Raw genomic sequence first — 19,878 nt, forward strand, 5'->3', positions numbered from 1 at the left:
TTCTTAAACTTAATCTTGGCTATCTGCTGAATAGCTGATATTTTACTGGATCCAATCTTTTGGATTCTAGTGCTAAGTGCTTTTCCAAATTTTTCAGTCCTCTGAAACACTTTAAAATAGTCTTTATCTTTCTTCTGTAAACACCTTGGATTTAGAGTCCTCGCCCAGGTTCATTTTATGAAGCATTCCTCAGCCATTGTCAAATTAGTAGACTTGACATCCTCCATTTTCAAATAGGTGACCTTTCTTGTATCATCTGCCTTTCTTTTAAGCATTTTCACAGCGCATTGGCTGTTATATTAGAGTAGTCTCGTGTCTTGTGGGGACAGTTTTTTTTCTGGGGAAAAAATATTATACAAAAGTTGATTTAAAAAAAAAAAAAATATTACCTAAAACACCTACTGTTCAGCAGTGGTTTAATTGTCTGTTCATACCAGGATGAATCTACATTTGGAAACGAAACATTCAAATACCAAATAGTTCAGATTTTTGATGAGTGGCCATTGTAAGCCATAAGATGATTACCTGAGCATTGATTTTGTTAAATAAGCCAACACAGACAGTTACATGCTCAAAATCTGAGCCCTTCTTGTCTCACTGGATATCATGTTGTGGGTACCCTGCAGCTCTACAAAGCCTGGCAGAGATGCACTGCACACAGTCTGTGTTCTATCGAGGGAAAACGAACGTGTTCATAGTCTGTGAGAGGGAGTGATTCAACGGTCATTCTGTAGTATATACCTGGAAATCCATTGCTTCATAGAAGTTGAGCATAGAAGAGTGAACAGAATCTTACAACATTTGTAGTAGTGAGGACTGTACTTATTTGCATAGCTGTTTCAGCCTTGAACAAAAAAGCCTGGAAATAAAGTTTATATCTTAAAGCGACAGGAATATCACTTTTCAAAAACTGTGGTTAGTGTCAGAAAAACTCAAGAGAATATAATAAAATGAAAAAAAAATCATCTTAAGGGATGCAGAAGTGAGCAAAGCCCTATTATTTTGTCCTAATGGAAGATCCATGGATTGCGATTTCACCAGATTCCTAATATAAGGCTAATTTATGGAAATTTTTATGAATTTCTTTCCTTTCTTGTAATCAGAAAAGAGAAAGATGCTGCACTGCTGTCTCTTAATTCTCCTCCCCACCCCCAACAGTCACAAAACAAACACAAAATTGGAATAGATGCATTTTCAGAAAGTACCACTGCTTTATTTTGAGTTGAACATTTTTTTTTTTTAATACATTGTATTTGAGGTGATTTATAGAACTCATAGTATGGAACTACTAACCAGTGCTGACACAACTGGATTTTATTAATATGCTTTACAATACAAATGCTTACTTGACTTTGTCAGTACTAGGTCTGTATGGTATATCTTGGATGCACAAGCAGAGGATACCATTAAGCTAGGGACACTGGGGAGGACTGTGCCCTGCAACTGTGTGAGGAGGTGACAGACCAGGTTAGTAAGCAAAAGGTGCAAGGTGATGTGGTCAAGAGAGACCTTGAAACCAACAGAGCAGGGCAGAAGGGGGTCCACCCAAATCTGTGCACACAAGTGAGGAGTGTGGAGAGGGCAGCCTTATAAGTATTTCTCACACCTTTTCTGGGACATTAGCAGATTTTTGCTGGAGTGCCACCACACTAACACATACAGCATGGGCAACAGACAGGAGGACTTAAGACGTGTGCAGTACTAGAGCTGTGATCTCATTGGGATCACAGAAACATGGTGGGATAGTTCATGCCACTACTGTGTTGCAGGGGGTGGATATGTGCCCTTTGGAAAGGACAGGCTAGGATGGCAAGGAGAGGAAATTGCTGTTTACATGAGAGAGCAGCAATAATGTATGGAGCTTTGCCTAGAGACAGATGAGGTGCCAGCTAAGACTTTATGGGTTAGGATTGAAGGGCGGACCAACATGGGTGATGCTGTAGTGGGCATCTGCTATACACTGCCTTATTGGGAAGAAGTAGATGAGGTCTTAAGACAACTGGAAGAAGCCTTACATTTGCAGGCCCTGATGCTCATGGGGCGCTTTAATCACCACAATATCTGCTGGAGTGGGAGTGCTGCAGGGCACAAGCAATTCAGAAGGTTTTTGAAGTGCACTTCAGAAAAATTTCTGACACAGGTGATTGAGGACATGATGAGGAGAGGTGCTTTGCTGGACTTGACTTTTTTGTAGACATTGAAGAACTGGTTGGGGGAAGCCGTGGCTGCAGTGATCATGAGATGGTGCAGTTCGGGATTCTGAAAGGAGGAAGCGAGGCAAAAAGCAGAAACCCATCCCTGGACTTCAGGAGAGAAGACTTGGGCCTCTTCTGGGAGCTGCTTGGAGGAATCCCATGAGAGACTTCCCTGAAGAAAAGAGGGGTTCAGGAGATAATAGTATAGAATAGTTCAATTTGAAGGGACCTACAAAGATCATCTAGTCCAATTGCCTGACCTCAGAGCTGGTTGACATTCAAGGATCACCTCCTTCAAGCTTGAGGATGGGCACGCAAAGGTGGCGGGAGGCCTGCATGGACGAACAAGTTGCTGACAAAACTCAGACATAAAAAAAAAAAAAAAAAAGTACAAAAGATGGAAGCAGGGGAAGGTGCAGAGTGGCATCCAGAGTGCAGGGAAAGCCCAAACTCGCCTAGAGTTGAATCTGCCAAGGGACATGAAGGGAAACGAGAGAATTGTATAAGTACGTAAGCAGTAAAGGAAGGCTAGGGAAAACATGGACCTGCTGCTCAAGGGGCAGGGCTGTGGTGACAGATGTGGAAAAGGCCGAGGTACTATGTATTTTCTTTTCCTTGATCTGTGCTGGTAAGACCAGCTTGGGACCCTGAGACCATTGGGAAAATCTTCGTTGTTTCCACTTTACCACTGGCAGAGAATGATCAGGGCCCATGGGACCTGATGGGATCCCTCCACAAGTGCTGAGGGAACTGGTCACTGTAGTTGTGAGGCCATTCTTGGTAATGTTTGAAACATGGCAGCTGGGGGAGGTTCCTGAGGATTGGAAGAAATCAAATGTTGCTGCTTTGTTCAAGAAGAAGGATCCAGGCAACTACAGGCTGGTTAGCCTCACCTCAACACCTGGGAAGGTGATGGAGGAGTATCTAATCATGGAAAGCATTTCCAGACACATGAAGGGCAAGAAGGGGACTAGGAGTAGTCAGCACAGACTTAAGAAAGGGAAGACATGCTTGACCTTTCTTACAGCCGCCTGTGATGAGATGACTGACTTGGTGGACAGGGGGAGAGCAGTGAATGTTGTTTATTTCAACGTTAGTAAGATTTTTGACACTGTCTACCAGTAATATCTTTATTTACAAACTTAATAATATACAGACTAGATAAGGTGTCAGTAAGGTGGACTGAAAACTCACTGACGTTCTAGGCTCAAAGGATTATGACCAGTGACACAAAGTCCACTTAGAGCCCGGTCACTAATGGTGTAGCCCGATCACTAATGGTGTAGCCCACGAGCTGGATCCTATACACCTTCATCCCACCTTACAGGACGGCACAATTTTGCAGATGATACAAAACAGGGAGGAGTGGTTGATAAAGCAGGTGATTCAGTTGCCGTTTAGAGGGACCTTGATAGGCTCCAGAAATGCACTGATAGGAATCTGCTGAAGTTCAACCAAGTCCTGGTCCTGGGGAGGAATAACCCCATGCACTGGTACATACTGAGGGCTGACTGGCTGCAAAACAGCTTTGCAGAAAGGGCCTTGGAGTTCCTGGTAGGCACCAACTTGAACATGAGTGTGAAATGGGTGGTAAAGAAGGCCAACAGCCTGCTGGGCTGCATTGGGAACAGCATCACCAGGGGTTGAGGGAGGTAAACCTTCCTCTCAGTACTGGTGAGAACACATTTGAAATCCTGTGTCCAGTTATGGTACAAAAAAAGACATGGGCAGTCTTGACGAGAGTCTGGAGAAGGAGTGACAAAACTAATTAAGGGGTTGGAGCATCTGACACATGAAGGGAGGCTGTGAGAGTGGGAACCATTCAGCCTGGAGAAGGAAAGGCTCAGGGGATCTTACCCATGTGATTAAAGCTGACCAGGGGAGTAGAGAAGACTGCACCATACTTTTCGCAGTAGTGCCCGGGGAAAGGACAAGAGGTAATTGGCAAAACTTTTAAGACTGGGAATACCATTTAAACACAAGGGAAAAATCTTGTTTTGCAGTGAGGTGAGGTGTGTGTTTGGGGCAGGACAGATGTTGTGAAATACTGAAATGGGCTGCCCAGAGAGGTTGTGTAGTCTCCATACTTGAAAATATTCAAAACATGACAGGACAATGCACCAGGTAACTTCTCTAGTTAACCCTGCTTTGAGCAGGAGGGTTGGAGGAGGTGATTTTCAGAGGTCTCTTCCAACCTCAACCATTATGTAATCCTGATAGAGTATACAAAGGTATGTCAGTGAGATATCACTGACGTGTATATATATATCTCACTCTGTTCCTGAAATATTCTTGGTCTGACCTGTTCAGACTGTTCCATTTTATAGCAATTTCACTGCTCTCTCTTTAATCCTGTAGTCTGTGAGCTGGGCAACCCAAATTAGATCTTTCTGTGAGCTTCATTCCTCCTTAACTTCTCATTGTACATGTTTCCCATTGTTCCTAGAGTACATCCTTCTTGAAGGGTGACAGCCAAAATTCAGTGTTGTACTGTAGTTGAGGCGTTACAAATGCTAAGCACAGCAGAGTTGCTCTGTCTTGGCGGCTGTGTTCTTGTTCATTAGCTACAATCATATAAGTACAAGGTGTGGTTGAGAGAGGAACGGCATTCCTCGACATGTTTTACATGGACACTTGTGCTGCAGTCTTGTTCCATCTTGCCCTGCAACTATGTTTTCACAGCTTTGTGGAATTATTATTATTTTTTTTTAAATATGTGTGTATTTCCAAATGTTTATGTTCAGGTGGGGGAGGAGGGAGGACTGGTCAGCAGCAAAAATCCCTTGCACATATTTTCAACTTTATTTTTCACCATCATGATACAGAAATAGTCAGAAAGTTAACTTCTAGTCTTAACATTTTCCACTTTTAAGGCTATTTTTGTGAGACGAATTGACAAGCTTGAGAAGGAGAGAAATCGGAGCTTGTGTAGGTGCTCCCTCCTTGATCACATCTTCAGGCATTTGGTACAAACTATCCTAAACAGTAGAGTAGCAGGAAAGGGAACTTTCTTCTCTTTCTCTTATTTTCCTTTAGTTCTTTGGCAAGTAACTACAGTTTCAAGTAATAACAAAACTTAATATTTAAGTTTTGTTGCTTATTATGACTGTTGTTTATTATTATTATAGTTGAATTTTAATCCATTTCAGCATATCCACACAGTTCAGTGTGAACAAAGTCAATCTTTAATGTGAAATCATGTGTCAAATTAATACCTCCTTTCTTTTCTACAGTTGGGGTTGTTTTTTTTTTGAAAGTGTAGCCTTATAGGAAGCAAAATAAATTGCTTGTGTGTTCTGCACCCTTTTTTAAGGTTCCTTTTATTAAAAAAAAAAAAAAAAAACACAAACAAAACATCCACAAACCCCAAACTCAAGCTTGGGACATTTTTCAAAATTTGCATACCCCAAACCAGGTGATGGGTATGGAATCAAAGTTTTTAAAGATGTTTCTTCCTTTTGTTCTTTTAGACAATCCTATCAAGCTCCAGGTGTCGGAGATTGTCTCCGTCAGCAATTAGGGTCCCGTCTTGCATGGACTCTCACTGCAAACCAGCCTTCTTTACAAAGCACTACCTCAAAAGGCTTTTCAAATCCTGTCTCTCGTGGTGTGCCAAGGTCAAGGCGAGAAGGAGATACAAGTGGTGAGCAAAGATGTATTTGTAAAAGATAACTTTTTACAATTGTCTATATCCTCTATTATTTTTTTTATGATTTTGAAAGAGTTTTATAATATGTTGAAGTTTTAGAGGAATGTTTTGCTAGAATGTACCCAATAGAAGGATAGAGGGAAATATGCAAGACCAGTATTTTTGGCCACAAGCTCTTTGGCTGGTTGTTAATTTCTTTTCGCAGTGACTGGTTTGATAATGTGTTCTGGTCCTCTTAAAAGACTGACTTCATTGCAGTGTTTGTCAGAATCAAGTGACTGTGGTTTGTGAGTAATGATCACTCTTGATGATCAGGAGATGCTACCGCTTTTAGAAAGTCAGAAAGCGAGCTCATTGAATAGAACTTGTTGAAATAGACTCATCCATTTGTGATTCCGTCTTTTAAAAATGTGTACTAGAATATACAGCTGTTAAAATAATTTTTTCTTTAAATTAGTGCACTGTTTACAGTGGTTGTATTTAGACAAATTGGCATAAAATCTTGTTAATAAAATAAATTTTTAAATATTACTAATTTACTTCCTGGATTAAGTGGCTGTGAACTTGAAACTGACGCCTAGAGGATCTATTCTGAATTTACATAAGTGTAACTAAGGAGAAATTGTTTAACAGATGATCTCTGTGGCAACTATGTAAGTTTCAACCCACTGCTTGTACCGCAAAAGTGGCAGACTTTTCTGAATAAGAGAGTTAATGGCAGATGATGTCATCCTTCAGTGCTGTTACTCTCTGGCAAAGAAAGAGAAGACGTGGGTTTTTACAGTTGATGGGATTTTTTTTTTTTTTTTAATAACTCCTATATAAAGAAGCGTGGATAGTTAGAAGGTAAAATACAGTCTATCTGCCAGCCCTTGCATCTTTGAGTAACAGTGCACAAAGCAACAGCTTACAGACCAGAGTTGTATTGGTATATATAAGGGCAGCATTTGACATTTAGAACCTAATTAACAATACTGTTGATGTGCAAGAGGACACGTGTGTGTATATGTATATAATATTTATAAATATGCATTATTTTTATACGATATATTTTACATATATACTTATAGAAAAATACATAAATCATATCAAATCTAGCACTACCTCTTATTTTGTTATACTAATTGCCATACGGAGTAGTACAACTTGTTTCATTCAGTCAGCCAGCAGCTGTGACTCTTGATTCTTATGCAGAGTGGGTATAAGGACAGACAGTTGTCTTAAATGTAGTCACTTGTTGGTGTAGAAATAGAAGTAGACCTGCATTCAGAATATAAAAGGCTATTGTCAAGAAGATATATTTCTATGAATATCAAATACTTTTAACTAATTAAAGGTGGTTTTTTTTCTTCAAAAGTTGGTTGCTGTTAATTGGAATTTTCTTATTGCTACACCTACATAGACAGTATAATCAGGAGCATTGTATGGTTGATATTAATACCTGTTGTATTAGTTACCAATTAAAGAAATGTGCACTTGAATGTTACCATTTCACTAAGAGTTCCTCAAAGAGACTAGCTATTCTCATACACATCTTAATATTATGAGAGGAGTCTGAGTTTTAAACAGCATCAAGGTGATGGCTACTTTTGTCAAAATAAGAATAGAATTTTTTTTTTGTTTTTATTCTGAGAAAGTGGACTGTTGTGGGGGCAAAGTGATGAGAGTAAAAGTGCTGTCAAATTTGGGAGAAGCATGTTGTAGCATTTCAATTTCTGGATAGTCATTATTGAAATTGGTTCATTCTTGATATCTTAAATGAAGTTACAAAAGCAGATGGTGCTGTTTTGCTCATAAAAAGGTGGGAGTGGCCTTCACAGCACCTTTTTCAGTCTTCTGTTTCCTTTAAATTGATAAATATCCAAAATCTCAAACGTAACCTAACCTCTAACTAGAGATATGAGCCGGAAGCAAACTGTATGCTGCAAGAGCAAAAGCTTTACTAAATCAAAGGTATATCCGTCTTCAGTATTTACACTTTTCTGTTTGCCAGCTCTATAGCTGTTATGCAGCTGGCAGTCTGGTTTTGATCAATCTTTTCATGGAGCAGTGATTGACAGCCAGTGATTGATGTGACTGAAAGCCATTTTTAAACAAGCAGCTCTTCCTTCTGCATTAACTCTGTTTTCCTAGCTGAATGTAGAAGAGATGCTTCTGTAAGTCCCATTTAACAACTTCAGCTGCTTGTTCAAAGAAAGGTAAAGTTATTGTGATGCTTGCCTTCGAACTTACACCAGTGATGGAATCAGAAAAGATAAGTTTTAGAACTGGCTGAAGTGTTGGTTAAAATATAATGTGCCCTGTGTTGTACAAGCTGACCTGCTCTGAGAGAATCCCACGTATCAGTAGAGGCAGGTAAAGGGAATTCTTGGCTTTCTGTCAGATTTTAGGAGGACTTAAAACATTTCTTTACAGGTTATAAACACAGGCTTTCTCTTTTCTTTTTTTTTTTTTTTTTTTTTTTGGCTAGGCTTCTAAATAGCCTTTTGAAGTTGTAATCAAAACTAATTGTCCCAACAAACCTAAATACTGGTTGTTGTTTTGTGTTTTTTCTTTCTAGGCTCTGTTGAAATAACCGAAGCAAACCTTGTAAGAGATGTTTTGTATGTCTTCCAGGGAATAGATGGCAAAAACATCAAAATGTGCAATTCTGAAAATTGCTATAAAGTGGAGGGAAAGGTACTGTATGATGACTTGTATTTCATATGTGAGCAGAGACGTATGTAGGGGAAAAATAGCCATGAAAAATAAGTAAAAAAAAAAAAAAAAAAAAGTTAAAATATTATCACAAGTGTTTACTTCCCCCTCAGCTTTTTTTTTCTACAACAGAGTAATTTCAACAGTAATAATTTTAAATTGATTGGATGGATTAGGTCCCAGAAAGAAACTGTAGCATTTCACAAGATGTGAATAGACTCCCAACTATTAAGCCAGTACAAAACTCCTAAACTATGGCTTAATTTGAGGATTTTTGTCATCATTTCCCCTCCCCGGTGTATAAGAATGAAAGCAGATGCAGGCTTTGGACCACATTATTATTGGGACTAAATTTAACAGCCTGAGTTGTGGAATGGATGCTAGCCACTTGATGTTATGGGTTTGATTACAACTTACAAGTGATCAGATGGAATCTTGCAGATCACCCAAGAAAGGACTTGTGACAGAACTGAAGAGAGTGCTTTTAACTCCTGTTGTTGATAGAAAATCCAGCTGATGTGAATTTGAAGGAAGGTGTGAAATAGGGGGCAGAGGAACAGGAGAGAAGCCTGAGAGAGAGATCTGGCTTTAAGGTGGTGAGAGGTTAGGCATATTTGAGATACGGAAAAAAAACCCAACCAAAAGAAGGGGGAGATTGGGTCAGCTGCACAAAGAACAAAGAAATAGCACTGGTTGCTTTAGCATCTTCTCCTTATTCAGTGTTTAGACAGTACTGCATCACAATTCAGTTTCAGCTGGCTAAATGGTTTCAATGTTCTTGTTCAAATGGAAAAATGGTGCTTCCAATTTTCACTTGTATTAATAAGTTTATACTATGAAATTATGACATAGTCCTAAGAAGGTGGGGAATTGAATTTAATTTCCTTTTCTTCTCTGTAATATCAAAAAAATGAAATGTATAATTGTTCCTCCTGTAACTTTACAATGACATTAAGGCCTGCTTAGTGGAGGGAAAAATGGAAAACTTAAATCTTGTTAAATCAGTTAAATCTGGTTAATAAACAGATTCTTAAGGATGTCATCCTCTGCACCTGTAGATACTGCAAAGTTTGTAATTTCTCAACACCTGCACTGAGTTACTTATGTTCTATATGTATAAGTTAGATTACATATGGCAAAGGGAAGGTAGCATAATAGATTTTTCTAGATGTATGTGGAGGAAACTTAATCAGTGATTGCAAGCTTGCACTGTGGGTTTCACTAGTTTTCTGTGTAGTTTTCATATCAAATAGGCTAGTTTGAGGTGAAAAACTGTTTTAGTTTGAACTCCTAATTCTGTTAATACAGGGGGTTTGATTATTCATATGGTTTGTGGTCAATAATGCTTTTTCCTGAGAACTCGGAGTTATTTTTGTGAAGTCAGTTGTCTTCCCCCATTCTTCCTTATTGCCACTTGTCCTGAGCTACTGGACAGTGAAGATGAAATTATTTGACTGACTAAAGCTGCAGCTGGAACTTTTTCTGATGAACAGGGAGGACCAAGATCATACCTCATCTAGCTGCGTTGACTGCATGTCAGGCAAAAAAGTAGTCAAAGCATGTAGTTTCCCTCAGCTGCACAAAGGAAATGTCATTGTACACGGTCTGTTTTTTCCAGAAAGAAACACGCTTTCCCAAGTGCCAGAATGTTTTCTGATGTCAGCATTAATATTAGGTCTGTTGGTGACGTTCAGCACTGTATAAGCTAGCACCTTCTGATTTGTTCTAGGAGATACAAATGTAATAACACTAAGCCAATTTTGCTTGTTCCTCGTTTGATTCCAGCAGATGTGTATTGTACTTAACGCTGGCCAAGCGCTCTGTAGTTGCAGAATTCTAAATAGTTCTTATGTCATCTCTTTAGTTTTAGCTGCGGGCAGAGTCTCTGTGTCCAATCATGCTTCTTTGGGCAAGAATTTATCCTACAGAAGTTGTTCAAGAAGTTAAAGCTGTTCCTGTATATCTAAACAAGAGGGCCAGGGACAGAACTCTGGTCTAACAACCAGTTGCTGCTGCCTGGTTCAAGCCCATGCTGCTGTGGCTAACACACTCTGTAGCTGATTTTTATCTTAGAGAATGCCTGTACTTCTAACTAAAAGGCTTAATGAATGAACGTAATTTCTAGTTCTTGGGCAATCTGTTTAGCTTGTTAATGCACTTCCTTGCTTTGGTTTGGACTGTTCCAGCTGGATCTCCAAGTTAAAATTGTCTGTAGAGATGGAATAGGCCCAGTTGCTGTCAATCTCTGCCTCTTAGCCTAACATATCAGTCAGATTGTTTGTTTTTCTTTGTCCAATAAGATTTTGAAAACTTGATGGTGGCGTTCTTGGGTAACGTGACAAAATGTTGTAGAAGCAAATCTCAAGTAAGAACACGAGGAACAGTGTCTTATGTGTTGGTAATTTAATGGAAGAAATGTGCTGATTCAGATGAAAATAGTAGTAGCAATTAAAGAGGGTGTAGGGACTAAGGCAGGCTTGCAGGGTGAAGTAAGATACCTGGTATAAGAAAAGTAGAAACAGACTAGAAGAGCTCAGAGGGGTGTGGGATTAAGTAGCTTATAAAAGCTGTTACTGGTGGATTGGACTTAAATTTGCAATTTGTATTCTGTAGGTTTTAGTTCCTGATACCTAGTCTAGCATTGGGTTGTTTGTCTTCCCTTAAAGGTTTGTTTCACATGTAGTAGTAACTAATTATTTTCTCTAGGCTTCTTCATTAGCGTCAGTCACTGACTCCTCTTCTATACATCATAAAATTTCAGATTTCTTCCTCTTTTCTGAAGACCTTTTTGTTACTGCTAGAATTGCCTAGTGTCAAAAGAGCATATGAGTACTGTTACATTAAGTTTTCCAAAAAGGAAAGTCAAAGTTGCCAGTAGTTTGTTGTTGCTGCCTTTTCAATGCTTATGTGTATAAATTTAATGCTAATTACATGGTTGTCTGCTTTTTTGGCACTATCTGTGCTGTGGAATGTAAAATGATTGTTTCCTGAACTGGCTTGTTTTATGAGAAAGGGGGGCTTTTGTGAAGAAACAAGTATTGGCATGGTAGATTTGACTTAATTGCAAGTTATTGTTTTTGTTAACTTTTGTAGGTGAGCTTGTCCAAATCTCTCAGAGATACTACAAGTAGACTTGCAGAGTTGGGATGGCTACATAATAAAATAAGAAAATACACAGACCAGAGGAGTTTGGATCGTGCATTTGGACTTGTGGGACAGGTAGGTCAGCTAAAAAATTGATTTTGCTGTAATGTTTTGGTCTTGTTTCCCTTAGAAACTACTGAGTAAAATGCAGTACTAGAATGGTGTGTAAACTTTGGAGCTTGGATCATTCATCCTTTTGATTTACTCCTTTTATGGATTGCCTCTTTTGGTATGGGTCATAGCCTGAAGGCAAGGGAAGGGCATTTGGTCTTGCTGGTCATAAGGAGTTGCCCCCGTTATTTGTAGCTGGAAAGTCTCATGCATAGATTCCTTTTCTTAATCTCTTTTTTTTTTTTTTTTAAATTCATATTTTTTTTAAGTACTCATGCATGTTAATAAACAAAAACATTGCTTAAATGGGATGGTGGCATCCCTGAGCTAATTAATCACCATTTCAGTGGTTAGTGGCCTCTGCAGGAGACACTCTTGTCCGCTGATGTTGATGTTTGTGTGTTAATACTGCACTAACTTACATAAAATGCAAATACCCCATTATCTTCTGCCCTTTCTTTTGAATACAGCATCAAAAGAATATTAATTTTTGTTTTTATAGGTTTCATCATCATGATTTGTAGTCTGCAGTAACTTCACAGCTGCTGTAATACCCAAAACCACATTTACTGCTAAGGCATTACCGTTTCCTCTCACTTGCTCCCTCTGTAAAACTGGATATTATCCCTTCTGAGTCGACAGAAATGTTATCCTTGCCTCTAGCCATAACATCCTACCTAATCTGCCAAGAAATTGAAGTGCTTCTCCCTTCAATCTAATTTTTCTTAAGAGGTCAGTAGAGACACTGTAGTGCTTCCTACTTTTCGAATGTTTTATTCTGTTCTCTTCTGTCTCTTATTCTAAGTAACTCTTTTAGTTACATATAAATAATTACTTTTCTAGTGATCCAATGCTGATTTCCATGTTTTATATGGTAGTGCTACTATATATGCGTTTTCTTTAGACTCTACCCCTTATATCTGGGTGAAGTTTCATATTCTTTATCTAGTAGCTTCCTGCTTATGCTTATTTTTACTCTCTGGCTTTAATCTCCAAGTTTACAGTGAGGGGAGAACTTTAATTCTTCAGTGAATTTAAATATGCAATATCTTAGCTACCACATGCAGGTTTCGGATGCTGTGCAGAAAGCTGTGCAGTTAGTTAGCCGAATCTGCATAGCTCTAATGCTGTTAATTTTGCTTGATGCAAGCACTTAATATATTTCTAGGATGTAAGTGTACAAATAAAAACATACATTCTACTCCTGCTATCAGTATCTGGGCAAAAAGAGTATATACAACTTGTCTTCATGGCTTTGAGAGCTGACAATTTCAGGTGCTGCACCCTGCATTAAGAATTTAGCACAAGTTGCATTCTAAAGCAACTTTTGCTTGATGTTTTAAAAGAATGCTTGCATAAAACCCTGTTCAAATCACAGGCAGGATAAGATGTCTGTCACCTTTTTTATTATGATTCTGGTGACTGATTTTAACACGCAAAATGTCAGGTGTTGACGATTATTAGGAGTAGAGATACTACACTTTAACATGATATTCTTTTACATTTGCTGCTTAGTATCTAAGGTCTACTTTGTCCTCAGAAAGCAAAAAGACTAATCAGCAGTGAAATATAACTTTTGACATTTTTCCCATTTGGATCCAGTTGAGGTAGTGGGCATTTTAGATTTTCTTCTCTTGAACGAGCATTCTGTTTCCTTCCTAAGTTCGCTTTTGCTGTAGATCAGATCAGAATTCTAGGATAATGTCCAGTTTTCCGTAACAGTTTGGGAAACAAAAATCTGTAGTTTGTGATGCAGGAATTGGCACTGGATGTAAATTTTAACTTCTGAAGCTTCTTCAAAAACTTGATGGCCAGTTAGATCCTAAATCCTTTTGACTACTAAAATCAGGGATTACTAATCTCACTTTTTGAGTAGATGTATAGTGCCTTTGAATGTTTCCTTGGAGGCTCTACTCTGCCCTCTATCTTGGCAAGTACTACTTTAATAGGTTCAAAAAAGTAATGAAGAAGCAAGTGAGAAGAAATGAAAAGTGGAGTCACATGTAAGGGGATTTCTTTTTGCCCTTCAGTATTCTCTGGAATAAAATGAATTTCAAATTTCTTTCTAATGTATAACGTTGAGTTGAAGAAAGGAACCTTCTTTCCTTATAAAGAATACAATGGCAAGATTAATGATTTTTTTTCTTCTAGGCTTCTTAGCCTCTTAACAGGTAGGCCTCTTAGCAGGAAAGACGACTTATTTCTTCTTGTGCCTGTAGTGGTGATTTCTCCCTTGTACATACTCCAGTGAATAAATATTTTACTTTAAGCTCTTGGGTTCTTTTTGTGAGATTTTCCTTTTTTTTTCCAAATTGCTTTGACTGTGATGACTTTAAAAGGGGTTGAGGGGAAAGTTCTGGGGATTTCCTTTTAAAAAAAAAAGTCCATTAAAATAGATACCAAAATCATTAGCTAAGAATTGGTTAAGAAATCAGTTCTGAAGAATTTCTGTGTGTGTACGGAAGTACACTTCAAAAAAAAAAAAAAACAAACAAAAAAAAACCAAACACCACCACCACCAAAATTTTATAAACTCCCCAAAGTGCTTAAAGTCCAAAGTTTTCAACTCAGGCCAAAATTAATGAGCCATATTTTTAATTCTGTTTTATGAAATGTGTTGTGGGAGGTTTTTTTAGTCTGTATGTTAGGTTAAGACCGTTACAAAACAAATCAAAACCCCAGAACCCCAAACTGTGGGAAACTATCTTTTACTAAATGAGTATTCTTTGAGGAATTTTTTTTAAACAGCCCAAAGTAGCTGTGCTTAGAATAGTTTTACAAAAAAGAATCTTTGCTTTAGTTCAGGTCTGCACATTTTACAGATTTCTTAGGATATACTTAGTGTTACTGATTCTTTCCATGTCAAGTGAAGAATCGCATACGACTATCTATTGATAAAAGGCCAAAAATGTAGAGTACTTGATCCAGCAGCACTTACTGGGAGTATTCTTTAATGAGCATTGTGTTTTATCGTTCATGTCATATAGTCTATGTTGTAAATATAACGATGATTGCCTAACTTCTGTGTTCTGTTATTAGAGACCTTCCTGAAATTGAAATTCTAGTAGTTTACTATATACTGTATTTTACATAATTATTAAAGAAAATTTCTTCTGGGTTGTGTTATCATTTGCACATCCCTATGGTAATTATTAATGTCTGTTGAAATGATATATCTGTTTGGAAAGTTATGCTTGTCGTAGTTTAATTTGTTGATAGAATTAAGACACCAAGAAACAGAAAGTCACTTGACAACGCGCATATATTTTTGGAAAAGATCTGTGCATCTCTTAGGGAAGCACTTATATGTTGGCCAGTTTTTAAGAATTGGCTTTTGTGCTGAAACTTGTAGCTTGATTCCTTTTAGGAAGTTTCTAACTACCTTCATAGTGTGGTGATAGCATAAAAGTTATTTTAGATTAAACCAGAAAGATTTTTCCTGATTTTCTTTTTTTGTCTCCTTTTACAGAGTTTTTGTGCAGCCTTACATCAGGAACTTAAAGAATACTACAGACTTCTGTCTGTTTTACATTCTCAGGTAAGTTAAGTGGTTCTTATTTAACTTTCTTATTTTGCTTTACATTATCTGAATATCTCCTAAAAGGTATACCTAGGTATCCTGTTAGAAAGGGAAGAATGTACAGCAGTTTCTATTGACACTATACACAGTTGTCTGTAACTCTTACATTTCTTACTCGTTGGATGTATGTACTAATGAATATTTTTTTCCCTTAGAAAATTGCTGTTATTTGATGTATTAGATAAGCAAGATATAGAATATATATTTCTAAGCCTCTGTCCCTCTTTTGCATCTTTATTGTCAGTTTCATCTTGCATGGTATCTTTATCTTTCAAATCCCAAACAGCATAACACATCTTTGAAGGGACAAAAAAAATCTGTATTTCAAGCAATGCATGGTTCATCAGCTAATAACAGCAGTTCCAATGTTTTGTTCTGTATGGGGCAGTTTGTGTGTTTTCCTTGTCCCTTCCATTGTATTGAGAGAGTAAGATGTTTCAGTGCTGATAATCTTGTAATTTGTCCACATATATTTATAAGTATGTGCACCTAGATGCTAGCTCTAGAGTAATTTTTTTTCTTCTGCTTACTTTTTTTTTATACAGGACTTCCAAGGAGTTCATTATTTGTAATTGAGCAAAATTTATTCTGAGAATTGATCTAAAGTTCAATTAAAATGCTATTTAAAATTCCAACTTAAAAAGGAAAATCTGTAGTTTAATTCATAGGCTTCTGTAAATGTTTTCAAGGCATCTATTCCTTTTGACTCACCTGCAGTTCTTAAACATTCCTGACTTTGGGAACATCTGTCATACATACATTTTGCTTGTTTTTTCTGGCTACTCTCCAGTTACTCTTTTTGTAATTATTTCCTGCTCTGTTCAAAATATGTCTGCCGTCTTGGTTTGCTGGAGCTTTGATTTCTTCTAACTTCTAAAACTTCTTGATCGTGAAAATATTTATGGTTTCTTTGAAATGCAGCTTCCTCTACCTTTCCTGCTCCACTGAACCTTCCAAAAGAAGAGCTGACTCTGGTGGGAGGGGAAGCATGTAAGGGGAAAATGAAAGTTCTGGCATCACTTATTTTCAAACTGTATTTGTCTTTGTGGTGGGTTGACCCTGGCCAGCAGCCAAACATCCACCTAGCTTCTCACTCACCCTGGTCTCTTGAGGAATGGGGAGAAAATAAAAGGAAGGTAAAAAGACAAGTCAATTAAGTTAGTGATGGTTTAATAGGGAAAGCAAAAGCTGTGTGTGCAAGCAAAGCAAAGTACGGAATTCATTCAGTATTTCCCATCAGCAGGCAGATGTCCAGCCACTTTCTGGCAAGCAGGGCATCAGCACACTTAACACTTGCTTGGGAAGACAAACTCCATCACCACAAATGTTCCTCCTTTTCCTGAGCTTTTCTTCCTGATAAAAGCTTTTTGTCCTCTGTATGTTTGGAAATGGTTTCCAGGATTAGTCGCTCTGTCAGCATCCCAGAGGATGAGGTGAGTCTCACTGGTGAATTGTTCAATGGATACTCCCTCTTGAAGAGAGGAGTGGCATTTGCTTTCTCCCAGTCCTCAGGAACCTCCTCCGATTGCTATGGTGTTGCAAAGATACTCAAGAGTGGCCTTGCAGTGACATTCGCCAGCTCCTTCAGCACTTGTGTGTGCATCCCATCAGGGCTCATAGACTTAGGTATATCCAGTTTTTTTAATGTTTCCTAAGCTGATCCTTCTCCACTTGGAGTAAGTCTCCCTTGTTCCAGTCTTCCCCTCTGATCTGAGGTGACATCTGGTATTCTCAAAGGCAGATTTTACAAAAAAACCCGCCAAGGTATAGAAGGCATTGGACTCCTCAGCCTTTTCCACTTTTCCTGTCACCACTTTCCCAGCGCCATTCAGTAGTTGGATCCACACTTTTCCCAGTCTTCCTTTCACTGCTTTTCTTGTTGCTCTTCATGTTCCTTGCCAGATTCGTCTCCAGTGTTAGAGTTCATGAGTGCACTGAGCACATTGATTAAATGCATTCTGGTAGGGAACAGTCAATACAGTGTCTGTAATGTGCAGCAAATCTTTACTAGTAGACTGGAGTTTCTGGGGATGCCCCTCAGCACCTGACTGAAGGGAATCCCAGAGGATTTTCAAGAAGTCCCTGGGAAGATTCCTGCCCAAAGGCTGTGAAAGAAAGGAAGGAGACCCAGCAGTGGAGGAGAGACTCTTGTGACTTGAAGGGTAGGAAGCACAATTTCACATTGCAGGATGGAGAAGGGTCAGTAGTGGGCACCAAAGATAGGTGCTGGCACTGGTTTTACTTGATGTTGTTGCCAAGGTAAGGCAGAGTGAAATGTCCCAGCCTGTCAATGAAAGCTTCCTAACATTGGTACTCTGGATGCTTTGTCCAGGGCAAGGAGCAGCATGAAACAGAGCATGTGAGCAAATAGGTGCTGGGGAGCCCCAGTGTGGGAATTATAGAGGGTTTTTGTCTGGAGGAAGGCTAATCTAATGCATGCTTCCTCAGTGCTGAACTTGGCTTCAGCAGGCCTAATTTGGGAAAAACCTTGGTGTCCTCACAGGTGGTTGTTTGCACTGCTGGACTTGGTGTGCGTTTGGGTGCCAGGGAGATGGGCACTGAGAACAAGGCAGCAGGGGTCATTGTGACACTGGAGCACTGTGTGCAGTCCTGAAGGCAGCATCTCTGATTGGGGAGGTAGAGAGTAAGGAGGGAGAAAGTCAGCTAAAATCCTCAAGAACATGGGACAATTGCTGTGAAGACGGGCTGAGTGTCTTGAAGAGGAAAAGACGCTGGGAGCTGTGGCTGGGACTTCCAAACTAATGAAGGATAAGTGAATTGATGAATGGCTACGAAAGGAAAGGAGGCACTCTGTGAAATTAGCAGGAGGTTGGTATAAAACAGAGAGGAGTAGCCAACTTGCAAAATTTGTTTCCCTAGGATCTCATGGCAAAAGGCAGTGTCAACAGGTTGAAAAAGGGATTATACAGACGCACGGAAGGCAGGTCTGTAAACTGCTGTTAGAAGGACTGAGCAAGGATGCATTCTCTGACATCCTGAACGCTGCAACTGGGCTGCAAGGAGCCTAAGTTGGACAGACTGCAGAAAGGGGTCAGCTTTGGTTGCTCTTCTTGTAGAGCACTTCCTTTTGTCATTATTGGAGGTAGTGCAGTGGTTCATCTAGCCAGGGTTCTGACAGAGGGTGACATTTCTTATGTTTATAATTGACGGAGCAGAAAGCTTTAAGAAAGAAGTGGGCATTCTCAAGACTTCTGCCAGATTACCCCACAGGTGAGCTTGGTGACTTGTCATTTTTAAAATACAAAGTGATAGAAAAAAATCTACTTTTTTGAAAGACACTTCCTTTACAAAACTGTATGTTTCAGTTTCTTGAAAATTATGTCTTGGAATTGAGTGCATGCTGCATTCCTATATTCAGGAGATCACACAGGCTGCCAGTTTAGGAGCTGTTAGCTGCGGTTCCAGTTAGCAGTTCAGGCATAGTAGTGCATAACAAGAATCTCATCAAAGGGTTCTGTGCTGCCTTTCTCTCTATAACTTTATATTATGTCTGCAGAGCTTCCCCCAAACATGTTTCTTCCTCTGAAAGAGTCTTCCTGAATGTACTCTGTACTATTCCATAAGCTTTTCAGGTCTTTTCCTTCCAGACTGTTTTCAAATTGTCAGCCCCTTTAAAACTTTCATGATGAAGATGTAACTCTTTCTCCTAAAGACAGTGGGCAGTTCTTCCTCATATATCTTTCTTGTCATTGCCAATTTACATCTTTTTCCAAGATGAGTTCAAAAAAACAAAACAACCGCCCCCAAAACCGCCCCTCTTTTCAATGGTTCCCAGTGATAGGACGAGGGGCAATGGGCACAAGTTAGAACACAGGAAGTTCCGTTCAAATACATGGAAACACTTCTTTACGGTGAGGGTGACGGAGCACTGGCACAGGCTGCCCAGGGAGGTTGTGGAGTCCCCTTCTATGGAGATTGTCAAGACCCGCCTGGATGCAGTCCTGAGTAATGTGCTCTAGGCAATCCTGCTCTGGCAGGGGAGTTGGACTAGATGATCTCTAGAGGTCCCTTCCAACTCAAATTCCATGATTCCGTGAAAAAAACATGGGTGCAGGAGCATCCAGGAGCTTAGGAATTGAACTGGCTTTAAGGCTGAGCTTAATGTGGATGACACTAGTCTTAAGTTTAACTGATACGTTGTGTTTAGCAAAAAAATGTGCGAGACCTGGAAGCATGGCATGGATTGGTTGTGGCATACTGGAAGAAACAGAGCATCTTTTTTAAGAGTTTATCTGCTTGGACTGTGCTAAGAACTTCCCTCTGTATTTTCAGGTTGCGTTCTTGTCCTGCTTACTCCATCTGTGCTTGTATGAGATGTGCATCTTAGATGCAAATATTTGGCTTTCATTTTCCATGGTATTGGAAGATCCATGGTAGTCATGTGATAGATTTTTCTTGTCATAGCTTTTAATGTTTTTTTTTCAATGGTGGCAACTCCTTAATCTCGCTACATACCTTACTTAAGTTCTGATGGCTTCTGG

At 39.1% G+C, this 19,878-nt stretch overlaps 1 protein-coding gene across 2 annotated transcripts in view; it reads left to right on the forward strand.

Annotated features, from left to right (window-relative positions):
• Positions 1-19,878, forward strand: part of TUBGCP3 (tubulin gamma complex component 3) — a gene marked incomplete at its 5' end in the record, with an annotated part of 58,105 nt that overhangs the window by 18,692 nt on the left and 19,535 nt on the right. For both annotated transcript variants that reach the window (XM_082478951.1, XM_082478952.1), the window contains 4 exons: positions 5,666-5,838; positions 8,405-8,523; positions 11,635-11,760; positions 15,266-15,334. In XM_082478951.1, coding sequence (XP_082335077.1) covers positions 5,666-5,838; positions 8,405-8,523; positions 11,635-11,760; positions 15,266-15,334 — 487 coding nt within the window. The remainder of the gene's footprint in view (positions 1-5,665; positions 5,839-8,404; positions 8,524-11,634; positions 11,761-15,265; positions 15,335-19,878) is intronic.

This window comes from Vanellus vanellus (assembly GCF_965231255.1).
Source record: "Vanellus vanellus genome assembly, chromosome: 1".
Lineage (NCBI taxonomy): Eukaryota > Metazoa > Chordata > Aves > Charadriiformes > Charadriidae > Vanellus > Vanellus vanellus.